Consider the following 14,542-nt stretch of genomic DNA (forward strand, 5'->3'; position numbering starts at 1 on the left):
ATTTCCTTTGGCGTTATCTATATTATATTTATATCTATATGTGCATATATATATATATATATATATATATATATATATATATATATATATATATATATATATATATATATATATATATATATATATATATATATATATATATATATATAAAAACGATTATCATCAAAGACAAAATAATATCATGAGTCTAATATTTTTTTTTTCTTTCGTTAGTTGTTTCAATATATTGTTAAATATTTGAATACTTTTACGAAAACTAGTTGTTTGTCTTTGTTTTGAAAATTTTAAATGGACAAGTTTACTTTTATTTTCAGAATGTTGAAATAGTTGTACCGGGGGGAGAGTTGGTAACTTGTTTCTCTCGCGAGATCTGACAACACTGCGCGCGAACCAAACACGGCGAGGATAAAGCAAGATGGCGTCTGACGGTGAAGACGTTATTGCAGTCGTCACAGTTCAGTGTTCTTAATCTGTGCCTCCATGTACACATATATGTCCTTTATTACACTCTAGTAAATAGAGTAAACATCGTTAATAACTGTTTGCATCCGGTTATATTAGTCTGAGCGCACTTTGATGCTTCTCTAGCTAGCTTAGCTTGCTAGTTAGCTTAGCTTGTTAGCTGCTAACAAAGAGAGGCGGAAGTGATCAAAACACATCGCTAAGCAGAGATCAAGTGTGAGTGTAAAGTGTTGTGATTGTGTGAAAATGTGCGAAAGAACCATAGCAGAGTACGAGGAGGAACTTTGTCCAACAAAAGAGGAGAAGGAGCGACAACATCAAAAACATCAAGTTGTGTTACACAGAACAGGTTTGTTTACTTCTTACTCTCACATATTTACTCACTTTATATTTATTATTAACACTATTCTTGAATAGATTGTCTATAGGAAGATGAATTATCATGTGAGGATGATGCACTGATTGTTTTACATTGTTTATATAAACGAGACAGTTTCAGACACACAATATTTATGAGAGGTTGATGTTCCTCTCAGTTTGTAACAATGTGTATCAACATGTTTACACAAAACTCACACAGTCACCGGGGGAATATTCCAGAGAGCAGGTTAAGTGCAAAGTCCTGAGTATGTAAAGCTTGAGAGTTGTACCTCCAAAAATAAGAGAGGTAAGACCAAGTCCGAGTCAGTTACCATGGTAACTGATGCTGTAAACGTAGCCTGCTAGCTGGCAGGTTTGACAAGTTATATATGTGTGTAAAAGCTGTACTGACCTGTTATTTCCTTCATATCCGCATTCGTTGGTGCAGCCATTAATGTGGCAGTGATTGTCGAAAAAACAAAGCCAGATCTAAAGATGACATCTTGATCTCATACCATCTCAAACCAATTGGCCGTTCTTTATTAAGTGAAATGTCTTATAGTTGCTTAAATTTGTCTTCAACCAAGGAACAGTATGTTTTATCCAGTTATTCGATTCATCGAAAACATTTCCAGTAGAACACTTGATTAATCAAATTTTCATTAGCACCAGCCCATTATTTCATGTACGATTTAATATTTAGCATGTAGGAGTTAAAATGTGTTTTGTTTGTGTCCTGTAGACATCCATCAGCTGATTGGACACCAAGAAGAATGTCTCCCTCATCTGCAGGGGGACAGTTTCACTTCAGAGTATCCACAGCCCTCACATTTTGAAGGGGACAAGGAGGAAGAGGAGAGAGAGTGTCTTCCAGGGCAGGAGGAGGCTGATCTCAGCAAGTTTCCACTGACTGTTGTCTCTGTGAAGACTGAAGAGCATGAAGACAAACCACCTGAGTCCTCACAGCTTCATCACAGTCCAAGTAAGCACAACATCCACATATCATCTAATACAATGTTTGTGACACATTTATCACTAAAGATGGAGATATACTTGCTTTTTAACACCACCATTTTAAAAATGAATGCTCATCAATCATCAACAGTGTAATTGCTGGGGTGTAACCATGTGACCTAGAGGCCGTCCTCCTTACCTCACCTGGTCAAATGAAGGCAAACATTCAATATGGCTACTGTTTATTTACCTTTAGCAGCACATATGTCAGCATATTTCAAAAGTTTAGTGGTGAAGATTAGGGATGTATGCCAAGTACCATTTTTTTATTAATACTGGTTTCTAATTATGTCGTCCATGAGGACCGTGAAGATTCTGGACTAACGACACAACTATTTGTATTTTTAATTCCAGCTGACTGACGTAACTATGACACGTTGTCACATTGAGTTCAGCTGCCGCTGCTACACATTAAAATCAGCTTTGAATAATGACAAATAAGGAAGCAACCACACGTGAAAGTTTGATGTGTGTGTTATTGAGAAGAAGATGACATAACTGCATTTCACCTTGCATTGCACACATAGTTGACTTCTTTTAGAGTTCAAATAAACAGCTGCTGATAAAAGACTTCCCTGCTCTGAGATGTTACAGAACATCATGTTGGAGGTGTTCAACCTCTTCTGCTAATAGGAATGCTATTTAAAATGCCTTTTTTTCCATTTTTCTATTCCCACAAATGACATGTAGTACCGATAAGTGTACCGATAAATACTGGTATCGATAAGGAGTATTGTTTAGGGTATCATATTGATAAATTCCTAAAGATTTATATCCCTACTGAAGCTACAAGCCAGATATCTTTAAAAAATAATTTCAACGTTTGTTTGGATTTAGTTACTTCTCTGCTGTCCAGCAATGTCTCAAGTAATCTATTTTATTAGTACTAATTAGCAAAGTTTTCTTGTCCTTCTAAAGTCTTTATTTTGTCAGCCCCCTCGTGGTAAAGTTGTCCGAATGCAAACTATTTGTGACTGATGAAACTTTCGGTGAATCAAAATTTAAGAAATTGTTCCGGAAAGTTCATTACTTTGAAGACGGCCAATCAGAATCAGAAATACTTTAGTAATCCCGAGGGGAAATTAAGTGTTGTAACAATACCAATATTTTGCCACCGGTCAGGGGTGTAACGGTACACAAAAATTTCGGTTCGGTACGTACCTCGGTTTAGAGGCCACGGTTCGGTTTATTTTCGGTACAGTAAGAAAACAACAAAATATCATTTTTATCCTGCCTTCCTTAAGCACACTTGTACACGAAGGCAGTAAGTTCAACACCTTCCGCTCATCAAAACTCTGAACACCAAGTTGACTGATGGAGGTTAGATTTACTGACAATTGCAAGGGTGAAGCTGTCGGACACAAACATGGTAAATGTAAATTTAATGAATTAAATGAACTTAATAATGTCATATCACAGACATCAGATGATCAAGTATTCCGTTTGAATTAAATCTAAGTTTAACTTTGTCACACAACACTGTATGTGTTGTTATGATTAATAATACCAGTGACAGATGAGCCTTCTACCTTTTAAATTGTCTTAAGTAACAGTACAACAAACGTCCACTAGATGGTGGCAGATGACAACAAATGAAAGTTAGTGGACAAGTGATGTAATCAGAGAATCTAACATAATAAAACACACACATTTCACAGCTAAACATGATTCATTGTGTACTATAAACATTAAAGATGGGTACATGCCAACGATGCCACGAACAGCATAAGATGTGATAATTGTTTGCTGAAACACGAGGAGTAAAGCGGAGTTGTGTGCACCGGAGTCCAAACACGTGACCTACCCACGTGTTTCTTAAAGGTACAGCTCACTTAACACAACCAACTGCAACCACTGAAAATGTGAGCAAATGTGCTGGGTCAAAAGTATACTTACAGCAATGTTAATATTTGCTTACATGTCCCTTGGCAAGTTTCACTGCAATAAGGTGCTTTTGGTAGCCATTCACAAGCTTCTGGTTTTCTGACATGGACTTGTTTCTGCAGCATTGTCTACACGTTTATGTCGGGACTTTGGGAAGGCCTTTCTAAAACCTTAATTCGGGGGGTGTATACTGTAGCGTCTTGGAAGAGTTAGTGCTGCAAAGGGTTCTGGGTATTGGTTCTGTTGTGTTTATGTTGTGTTACGGTGCGGATGTTCTCCCGAAATGTTAGTCAATCTTGTTTGGTGTGGGTTCACAGTGTGGCGCATATTTCTGGCAGTGTTAAAGTTGTTTATACGGCCACCTTCAGTGTGACCTGTATGGCTGTTGACCAAGTATGCTTTGCATTCACTTGTGTGTGTGGAAAGCCGTAGATATCATGTGATTGAGCCGGCACGCAAAGGCAGTGCCTTTAAGGTTTATTGGCGCTCTGCACTTCTCCCTACGTCCGTGTACACAGCAACGTTTTAAAAAGTCATACATTTTACTTTTTGAAAGCATACCCAAAATTTTGAAACCAATATTATATTTTAAAACATTTATCGGCCGATAATATCGGCAGTCGGATGTTATCGGACATCTCTAGTTTGGGGTCATTGTCCTGTTGGAACACCCAACTGTGCCCAAGACCCAACCTCCGGGCTGATGATTTTAGGTTGTCCTTCTTTTTCATTATCTCATTTAAAGCACCAGTTCCATTGGCAGAAAAACAGGCCCAGATCATAATACTACCACCACCAGGCTTGACGGTGGGAATGGTGTTCCTGGGATTAAAGGCCTCACCTTTTCTCCTCCAAACATATTACTGGGTATTGTGGCCAAACAGCTCAATTTTTAATTTGACATCACATGGACAAAGATAAGACCTTCTGGAGGAAAGTTCTGTGAAATACCACCAAATTACATGTAGTGGCTTGTTATTTATAGCCAAAAATATTTTTATTTTATACAGTAGATATTTTCAAAGCAGAATATTGTCCTTAGGGCCCTCTGGCACCCCATGGGGTAACCGTAAGATCTGGGCCTCTTAAGACCTCACTGTTGGTGCTAATCGACCTGTTTCTTCTCCTTTTCACCGAATTCGAAAGCAAAAGTGAGTCCACAAATAACGGAATTGTAAAGCAGACTTGAAAATTAAATCTAAATTGGTCAAATCTTATCAATATCGCTCCTAACATGTGACTGAACAAATATGGACTCCTCTCAAGCATGTTTGTCTTCTTGTGTCCTGCAGACGTCTGTGAAGAACATCTTCTCTCTGAGCAACAGAAGTGGAGCTTCAGGATGGACAAGGAGGAGCCACAGCCCTTCCACATTAAGGAGGAAGAAGAGGCGCCACATACATTGCAAATGCAAAGGGAAGAAAATAACCCACTGACCTCCCATTTTAAAGAGGAAGAGGAGGAACACAGCATCAGTCAAGAATGGTTGGAGGAGTTCCATGTGATTGTGAAGAGTGAAGATGATGAGGTCAAAGGTGAGAGTGAGGAGAGGGGAGGGGGGGAGCCTCCAAGCAGCAGCTCAACTCAACACATGACAACAGAAGCTGATGGAGACCACTGTGGAGGATCACAAGCAGACAAGCTCTTAGCTCCACTATCAGATAGTGAGGACACAACGTCACACTCTCCTGACACTGATGATGAAGACTCTAAAGATGATAAGACATGTCACACTGATAACACACACCTGACATGTTCTCTCTGTGACAAAACTTTTAAATCTCCTAGTAAATTGGAAAGACACATGATAACACACACTGGAGAAAAACCTTTTTCATGTTCAATCTGTGGTAAAGATTTTACTCAAAGGCCAAATATGAAAAGACACATGAGAAGACACAGTGGAGAAAAAAGTTTTTCATGTTTAATCTGCTGTAAAGATTTTACTGAAAAGCACCATTTGAAAAGACACATGAGAATACACACTGGAGAAACACCTTTTTCATGTTCTATCTGCGGTAAAGATTTTACTCAGAGGCCACATTTGAAAGTACACATGGGAACACACACTGGAGAAAAACCTTTTTCCTGCTCACAATGTGGTAAAAGTTTTGTCATAAAACGAAGTTTAAAAGTACACATGAGAACACACACTGGAGAAAAACCTTTTGTATGTTCAGAATGTGGTAAAAGTTATATAAAAAGAGACTACTTAAATGTACACATGAGAACGCACACTGGTGAAAAACCATACTCCTGTTCAAGCTGCAGCAAAAGCTTTCGTCACCGAAAATCTTGTACAATACACGTGAGAACACACACAGGTGAGAAAGTGTTGAGTTGCAGTGTGTGTGGTGAAAGATTCTCTTCTAAGTCCCAGTGTAAGAAACACAAGTGTGCTGGTGAGAACAGCAGCAGCAAATGAAGATGCAGGATTTGAAATAAACTGTCAAAACTTGAACTTTGACTTTCTAACAACATCAGCACATATAACATGTGTGACATCATTGTTGTGTGTGTAACACAATCTTGTTAATATGATTCTAACATTTATAGATTAGACACTTCAGATTAGTGCTTTTATTTCAGTCAAGTACATGAGTTAATATACACATTTGTGTACTTTAAAATGAACACAACAATTTGACTGAAAAGGTGAGAATAAACAGTACATAAAATATGTTACATACAATAAACATTTTAAGTGTAGTTATTCATAATTCATTTTTATACTTATTTATAATAGTTTTTTATATACGTTTTTTGAAATAATGACGTGTTACATTTTTATTTTCTAATTGTAGATGATTCCATAGATGAACTCCTTTATATGATGTACATATTTGTTTTACATGTGTTCATACCTTTGCTTTTGAGTACACATAAATCCCTCTTAGTTCATATTTACTGGTTCACATCTGAAACATCTTCTGGACCACTTCTGGAAGCATATTATTATTTACTTTATACATCATTTGAGCAGTTGTCTTTAATACAATTTTAAAATGTGTAACTTTATGAATCATTTGTTGGGTCTCTATAATCTATTCTATGAATTGTCTTTATTACTCTCTTGTGTAATATGAATATTGTTGTGTGATTGTTTTATATGTATGTCCCCAGACCTTTATGCAATAAACAATGTATGCTTCAGCTAAAGTTGGGTACAATAAATGTAGTTAATATTTGTACGTATGTATTTTATTGTATTAAGTATCGCGGTCAATTTTGTAAATGTTTTCTTTATATGACTTACATGTAGTTTCCAGCTTACTTTCTAGACTAACTCAGCCTGGAGGATGTGTGTAATGTTGAGATGTATTGGAGATGACTTGGTTTGTTTGGATGTTGTCAACCTGTCAATTGTTCTATTTAAACATGTCAGATCTGGCGAGAGAAACAAGCAACCAGCTCTATTACTTCTTCTTCTTACTGGCAGTTTGCAGCCATGACTTGAAAGGTTCATACTGCTATACCTTCAAGGTACTCAAAGGGCTTTGACACTATTTCCACATTCACCCATTCACACACTAATGTGACTAATGTATGCACATACAAACAATAACGACGTTTACTCTGTTAAACGACACACATGTGCACATGTACGTTGTAATTAAGACCTAGAAACCATAACAACCGAAACAACGTATTCTCCGCCAGACGCCATCTTGTTTTGTTCTTCCTCCTGTGTGACGTCATCGAGGTGTTCTCCACCGCGGAACAAATGTTGGCCAAACACGTGTTTCACAGGGACAATAGTGAGTGGTGCACACTTCCTTCGCCCGGCCACAGAACACCAAAAAGAGTTGCTGGTGTAACAATAGGAAGAATATATTCCACTCCTCTCTTGTACACGCGGCTTATGAGGTAATATACATTATATATTTTCATATTATTTATCTTATTTACCTGATATGTTGTTCCAAGCTAACGTGCTAGCGTTAGCCCGCTAGCAGGCCTTTGTAGCAAATGCGAGCGTTTTTTTTTGAGGAGTGTATTTTATATGTTCTCTATGAGAATTATATTGACTTATTTAATACTTTAACTGTTTTTTTGTTGTATATTACAGTCACGCTTAACATCATTAAATATTTGTTACTAGAAAGGAACGAACGTCTCGTAATGTAGCTCTGGAATAAGTCACATGGTATAATAATAATACATTTTATTTGGTATAGCGCTTTTGAGTGTACTCAAAAACGCTTTACAGGATAACAATGAAAAGGTTCTACCAACATACTATCACACGGCCACACTCGCTGCACTTCTGTTTGTTTTCTGTTGGGTTAAAAATGTTGCTTTCGCAGAAGAAAGAACAAGGAGAGGATATTGCGCGTAAAAGTAAAGCCAACTGATCACAGCTCTGTAGTCCTGGTCACCGTTGACGTGAGGTGGGACTATTTTGGAGGTGCACGTCAAGGTTGGCTGGTAGGTTGGTAGTGGGAGGAGCCAGTTGGCGTCACTTGATGCTGCAGCACAATGAAACCTTTAAGACATATGTTACAAAAGGAAATCTCTTTTCCTCAACGATTGGTTCAACAATAACATTATTTTAGTGAGTCAGCTTTTCAATGAGGAAGGTCAACTTTTTAATTACCACAAATTTCTCAGCCATTTTAAAGGGGAACATTATCACCAAACCTATGTAAGCGTCAATATATACCTTGATGTTGCAGAAAAAAGACCATCTATTTTTTTTAACCAATTTCCGACCTCCAAATGGGTGAATTTTGGCAAATTAAACGCCTTTCTGTTTATCGGTCTTTTAGCGATGACGTCAGAACGTGACGTCACCGAGGTAACACACCCGCCATTTTCATTTTCACATTACAAACACCGGGTCTCAGCTCTGTTATTTTCCGTTTTTTCGACTATTTTTTGGAACCTTGGAGACATCATGCCTCGACGGTGTGTTGTCGGAGGGTGTAACAACACTAACAGGGAGGGATTCAAGTTGCACCACTGGCAAGAAATCTGCCGCCAGACCCCCATTGAATGTGCCAGAGTGTCTCCACATTTGACCGGCGATGCTAATGCAGACATGGCACAGAGATGTATGGATAACCTGCAGATGCATTTGCAACGATTAAGTCATGGGTGTAAAACTCTGGCCCGCCGTGTAATTTAATTTGGCCCTTGAGGCAATGTCAAATTAACATTAGAGCTGGCCCGCCGCTGTAACACCGCTAATGCTTTTACTTGCTAACCCTCCCAATTTTCCCGGAAGACTCCCAAAGTACAGTGCGCCTCCCAAATTTCATCCCGGACAACAATATTGGGGGTGGGCCTTAAAGGCATTGCCTTTGGCGTTCTCTACAACCTGTCGCCACGTCCGCTTTTCCTCCATATAAACAGCGTGCCGGCCCAGTCACATAATATATGCGGCTTATACACACACACAAGTGAATGCAACGCATACTTGGTCAACAGCCATACAGGTCACACTGAGGGTGGCCGTATAAACAACTTTAACACCGTTACAAATATGCGTCACACTGTGAACCCACACCAAACAAGAATGACACATTTCGGGAGAACGTCCGCACCGTCACACAACATAAACACAACAGAACAAATACCCATAAGCCCTTGCAGCACTAACTCTTCCGGGACGCTACAATATACACCCCCCGCTATTACCAAACCCCATCCATCTCAACCTCGCCGCCAAAAGGAGGCATTCCATTTTTCTTTAAATTTTATTTGATATGCCATTGATATTTTTGAATTATTATTATTTGAAATTCGATTTTGCATGTCACTATAAAGTTATATACTGTAAGCTTTGCTTGTTCAAGATTCAATGCTGAACTTGTTTGGGTCCCTATTAAAAGGTTAATTTGTTCAACCTCGGCCCGTGGCTTTGTTCGGTTTTAAATTTTGGCCCACTCTGTATTTGAGTTTGACAGCCCTGGATTATGTCAACGAAATCACAAATGTGAGTTTTGTTGATGTTGTTGACTTATGTGCTAATCAGACATATTTGGTCACGGCACGACTGCCAGCTAATCGATGCTAACATACTACGCTAATCGATGCTAACATGCTATTTACGCTGGCTGTATGTACATTTGAAACTAGATACCCACATTTAATGCGAAACAAACACTTACCAATCGACGGATTTAAGTTGCTCCAGTGTCACAAGATGCGAAAGTTCTGATCGTTTGGTCTGCACATTTTACCGGCGATGCTAATAAGGCAGCCGTGCTATGGGCCACTTCATTAGGTACACCCACGCTATGGCCGAATAGCCTCAATAGCTATTCGCTCAATAGCTTCAATTTCTTCTTCAATTTCGTTTTCGCTATCTGCCTCCATACTCCGACCATCTGTTTCAATACATGCGTAATCTGTTGAATCGCTTAAGCCGCTGAAATCCGAGTCTGAATCCGAGCTAATGTCGCTATATCTTGCTGTGGTAACCGCCATGTTGTTTACATTGACAGCACTGTATGACGTCACAGGGAAATGGATAGTGGTTTCGAAGATAGCGAAAATAAGGCACTTTATAGCTTTATTCAGGGATATTCCGGGACCGGTAAAATTTTGAAAAAAACTTCAAAAAATACAACAAGCCACTGGGAATTGATTTTTGTTGTTTTTAACCCTTTTGAAATTGTGATAATGTTCCCCTTTAAAATACCTGTGAACCCCAAACAATTTGCCATTGTATTTGATGCCATTCCAACAGGTGTTATTATGTTGTACAGGGCTTACACACCTCCTCTTTCTGCTGTAAAAATTGTGAATGACCCACTTGACACTCCTGTGGGGAAACTTTGCTTTGATCAGAAAAATAACAGAAAAATCTGCAGCTTATTCCAAAATTATAGTGTGTCTGTCTCCTATGTAATTGCCCTCCGGAATAATGTTGTAAAGGACATCTGTTGGGTCAAAACGTGGTCCCTTCCTAACAGGTATTTACTTACTAACAAAGTCAAAGAGATATCTTTTAAAATCATTCATCGTTCTTACCCTGTAAAGACTGTAATGGTTAGATACAAGAAGGACATTGATGTTACCTGCACCTTTTGCAACATGCGTCCACAGACTGTTAAAGGCCTACTGAAATTAGATTTTCTTATTTAAACGGGGATTGCAGGTCCATTCTATGTGTCATACTTGATCATTTCGCGATATTGCCATATTTTTGCTGAAAGGATTTAGTAGAGAACATCCACGATAAAGTTCGCAACTGGAGAATAGCCCTGCTTCTACTGGAAGTCGCAGACGATGACGTCACAAGTTGATGGCTACTCATATATTCACATTGTTTTTAATGGGAGCCTCCAACAAAAACAGCCATTCCGACCGAGAAAACGTCAATTTCCCCGTTAATTTGAGCGAGGATGAAAGATTCGTGTTTGAGGATATTGATAGTGACGGACTAGAAAAAAAAACAAGTTAAAAAAATAAAAACGCGATTGCAATCGCGTTGCATTGAGACGGATGTTTTTAGAGACATTTACTAGGATAATTCTGGGAAATCCCTTATCTTTCTATTGTTTTGCTAGTGTTTTAGTGAGTTTAACAGTACCTGATAGTCGGAAGTGTACGTCCACGGCCGGGTGTTGACGCGCAGTGTCTCGGGGAAGTCGACGGCAGTTGTACGGGAGGCAGAAGCTCAGCTGATATCCGGCAAGTGTCAACTTTTTAACCACAATTTTCTCGCCAAAACCTGCTGGTTGACTTGTAGTCGGGATCCATGTCGGCTGTGATCCATACTAAAGTTTCACCTCCGGGAATTATAAAGGGGAACATTATCACAATTTTAAAAGGGTTAAAAACAATAAAAAAATCAGTTCCCAGTGGCTTGTTGTATTTTTTGAAATTTTTTCCCAAATTTTACCGGTCTTGGAATATCCCTAAATAAAGCTTCAAAGTGCCTTATTTTCGGCTCTCTGCGAAGACACTGGCCATTTCCCTGTGACGTCATACAGTGCTGCCAATGTAAACAAACAATGGGAATACCACAGCAAGATATAGTGACATTAGCTCGGATTCAAACTCGGATTTCAGCGACTTAAGCGATTCAACAGATTACGCATGTATTGAAACAGATGGTTGGAGTATGAAAGTATTGAAGAAGAAACTGAAGCTATTGAGCGAATAGCTATTGACGCTATTCATAGCCATAGCATGGCCGAATAGCTGCGTTAGCATCGCCGGTAAAATGTGCGGACCAAACGATCAGGACTTTCGCATCTTTTGACACTGGAGCAACTTAAATCCGTCGATTGGTAAGTGTTTGTTTCGCATTAAATGTGGGTGGAAGGAAACGTAATATAGTTGCAAATGCATCTGCAGGTTATCCATACATCTCTGTTCCATGTCTGCTTTAGCACCGCCGGTAAATAGCATGTTAGCATCGATTAGCTGACAGTCAACATCAACAAAACTCACCTTTGTGATTTCGTTGACTATCGTTGCAAATGCATCTGCAGGTTATCCATACATCTCTGTGCCATGTCTGTCTTAGCATCGCCGGTCAAATGTGGAGGCACTCTGGCACATTCAATGGGGGTCTGGCGGCAGACACTTTGGCATCTTCGGGCCAGTGGTGCAACTTGAATCCCTCCCTGTTAGTGTTGTTACACCCTCCGACAACACACCGACGAGGCATGATGTCTCCAAGGTTCCAAAAAATAGTCGAAAAAACGGAAAAAAACAGAGCTGAGACCCGGTGTTTGTAATGTGTTGAAAATGAAAATGGTGGGTGTGTTACCTCGGCGACGTCACATTCTGACGTCATCGCTTCCAGCGCGATAAACAGAAAGGCGTTTAATTCGCCAAAATTCACCCATTTAGAGTTCGGAAATCGGTTAAAAAAATAGATGGTCTTTTTTCTGGACCATCAAGGTATATATTGACGGTTACATAGGTCTGCTGATAATGTTCCCCTTTAAACAAGGAATCACCATGTGCTTGTGTGGCTAAAGGCTATAGCTTCCCAACTCCATCTTTCTACTTTGACTTCTCCAATATTAATTGAACAAACTGCAAAAGATTCAGCAACACAGATCTCCAAAATACTGTGTAATTATGCCGTTAAAGCAGACGACTTTTAGATGTGTGTGTGTGCAGCGCTCATATTCATAACAGCCCATGACGTCACGTGTACATGTCGTCATTACACGACGTTTTCAAGAAAAAAGTCACGGGAAATTTAAAATTGCAATTTAGTAAACTAAAGCGGCCGTATTGGCATGTGTTGCAATGTTAATATTTCATCATTGATATATAAACTATCAGACTGCGTGGTGGGTAGTAGTGGCTTTCAGTAGGTCTTTAACCACTTGTTTTGGACTTGTGAAAACACTCGATCACTAAGCCAGGGCATCTGTTGCTTCATCCTGGACAATATTCATGACAAATTTGGGCTTTGTTTTAAAGATGTGATTTTTGGGTTTGAAAATTTGAAAAGGAATTCTACCTTTGCAACCTCATTATTCTATTGGCTAAGTTTTATATTCATAAATGTAAGTTTCTCAATACCCGACCTATCTTTTGTGCCTTTAAAAAAGACTTTGACCTTTACATTAAAACACTCTCTACCTCTAACAACAAAAAAGCTGTGATGATGATGCTGTGTTCCAAATTTAATTTATTTAATGAATCTGAGTGAGCCTATGGCTTTGCACTTTGTTTATTATATATATATATATATATATATATATATATATATATATATATATATATATTGTATTCTATTTTTGTTATTTTGAATTAACAACCCCCTGGCGCTGTTTTGTACTGTTTTCATAATGTTTGCTAATGTTTTATATTGTTGTTTGACTTACTGTTTGTAATTGTTGACATTTATAAATAAACATTTAAAAAAAAAAAAGACTGACTTCATGCAGTCATGACGGTATTAAAATCCCAGCAGGAGGTTTTCTATAAGTTGTTACTTTTTATCCATAATTAATGTAAATGCAGAAAACAAGATCAATTACACAATTCATAATAATCAATAACTGATGATTATTCCATGTGTAGAAGAACATCACCACAAAGTGCTGTCAGTCCACTTGGAAAATATTATATTTCATAGACTAAAAAATATTTGACACGTCTGAGCTGAAGTTTGTTTGTGTTGTCTTGCGGACGTCCAACAGATGAACGCTGGTCAAGAAGAACGTCCCCTTCAGCAGCAGGAGGATCCACAGCCCCCCCACATGAAAGAGGAAGAGGAGGATCTCTGGGTTACTCAGGAGGAAGAGTTTCTTCCAGGGCAGGAGGAGGCGGATCTCAGCAAGTTTCCACTGACTGTTGTCTCTGTGAAGACTGAAGAGCATGAAGACAAACCACCTGAGTCCTCACAGCTTCATCACAGTCCAAGTAAGCACAACATCCACATATCATCTAATACAATGTTTGTGACACATGTTCATCCGGGGGCCACATTTATCACTAAAGATGGAGATATACTTGCTTTTTAACACCACCATTTAAAAATGAATGCTCATCATTCGTGTGAATTAATGAAGTGAATTAGATTTAAATAACGCTTTTCTCTAGTGACTCAAAGCGTTTTTACATAGTGAAACCCAATATCTAAGTGACATTTAAAGCAGTGTTGGTGGCACTGGGAGCAGGTGGGTAAAGTAACTTGCCCAAGGACACAACGGCAGTGACTAGGATGGCGGTGGCGAGGATCGAACCTGGAACCCTCAAGTTGCTGGCACGGCCACTCAACCAACCGACAGCGCGCTTGCTCCCGCTGACGTGTCGGTCCTTAAGTGACGGCGTGATAAGAGCGCACCGTCACAATAAACAAAACAAAACACCGGCGGAAAACAATGATCCATAAAAAAAA

The 14,542-nt window shown here is 38.9% G+C and overlaps 2 protein-coding genes across 6 annotated transcripts in view; both read left to right on the forward strand.

Annotated features, from left to right (window-relative positions):
- The window catches only part of LOC133542468 (gastrula zinc finger protein XlCGF28.1-like), a 210,587-nt gene that overhangs the window by 147,462 nt on the left and 48,583 nt on the right, over window positions 1–14,542 (forward strand). For 3 of the 4 annotated variants that reach the window (XM_061886640.1, XM_061886643.1, XM_061886642.1), the window contains exons 1-2: window positions 7,445–7,587; window positions 13,842–14,064. In XM_061886640.1, coding sequence (XP_061742624.1) covers window positions 13,842–14,064 — 223 coding nt within the window. In that variant the 5' untranslated portion in view covers window positions 7,445–7,587. Of the gene's footprint in view, window positions 1–7,444; window positions 7,588–13,841; window positions 14,065–14,542 lie in introns of those variants that run through there. The other variant, XM_061886641.1, reaches the window with a different exon arrangement.
- On the forward strand, window positions 381–6,879 carry LOC133542492 (oocyte zinc finger protein XlCOF6.1-like). Of its 2 annotated transcripts, XM_061886687.1 has the most exons (3): window positions 381–811; window positions 1,565–1,804; window positions 5,013–6,879. In XM_061886687.1, the coding sequence occupies exons 1-3, from the start codon at window positions 709–711 to the stop codon at window positions 6,143–6,145; spliced, it is 1,476 nt and encodes a 491-aa protein (XP_061742671.1). In that variant the 5' UTR covers window positions 381–708; the 3' UTR covers window positions 6,146–6,879. The 2 variants fall into 2 exon arrangements, with proteins under 2 accessions (XP_061742671.1, XP_061742672.1); XM_061886688.1 differs by lacking the exon at window positions 1,565–1,804 and having other exon boundaries at window positions 382–811.

This window comes from Nerophis ophidion, linkage group LG24, assembly GCF_033978795.1.
Source record: "Nerophis ophidion isolate RoL-2023_Sa linkage group LG24, RoL_Noph_v1.0, whole genome shotgun sequence".
Classification (NCBI taxonomy): Eukaryota; Metazoa; Chordata; class Actinopteri; order Syngnathiformes; family Syngnathidae; genus Nerophis; species Nerophis ophidion.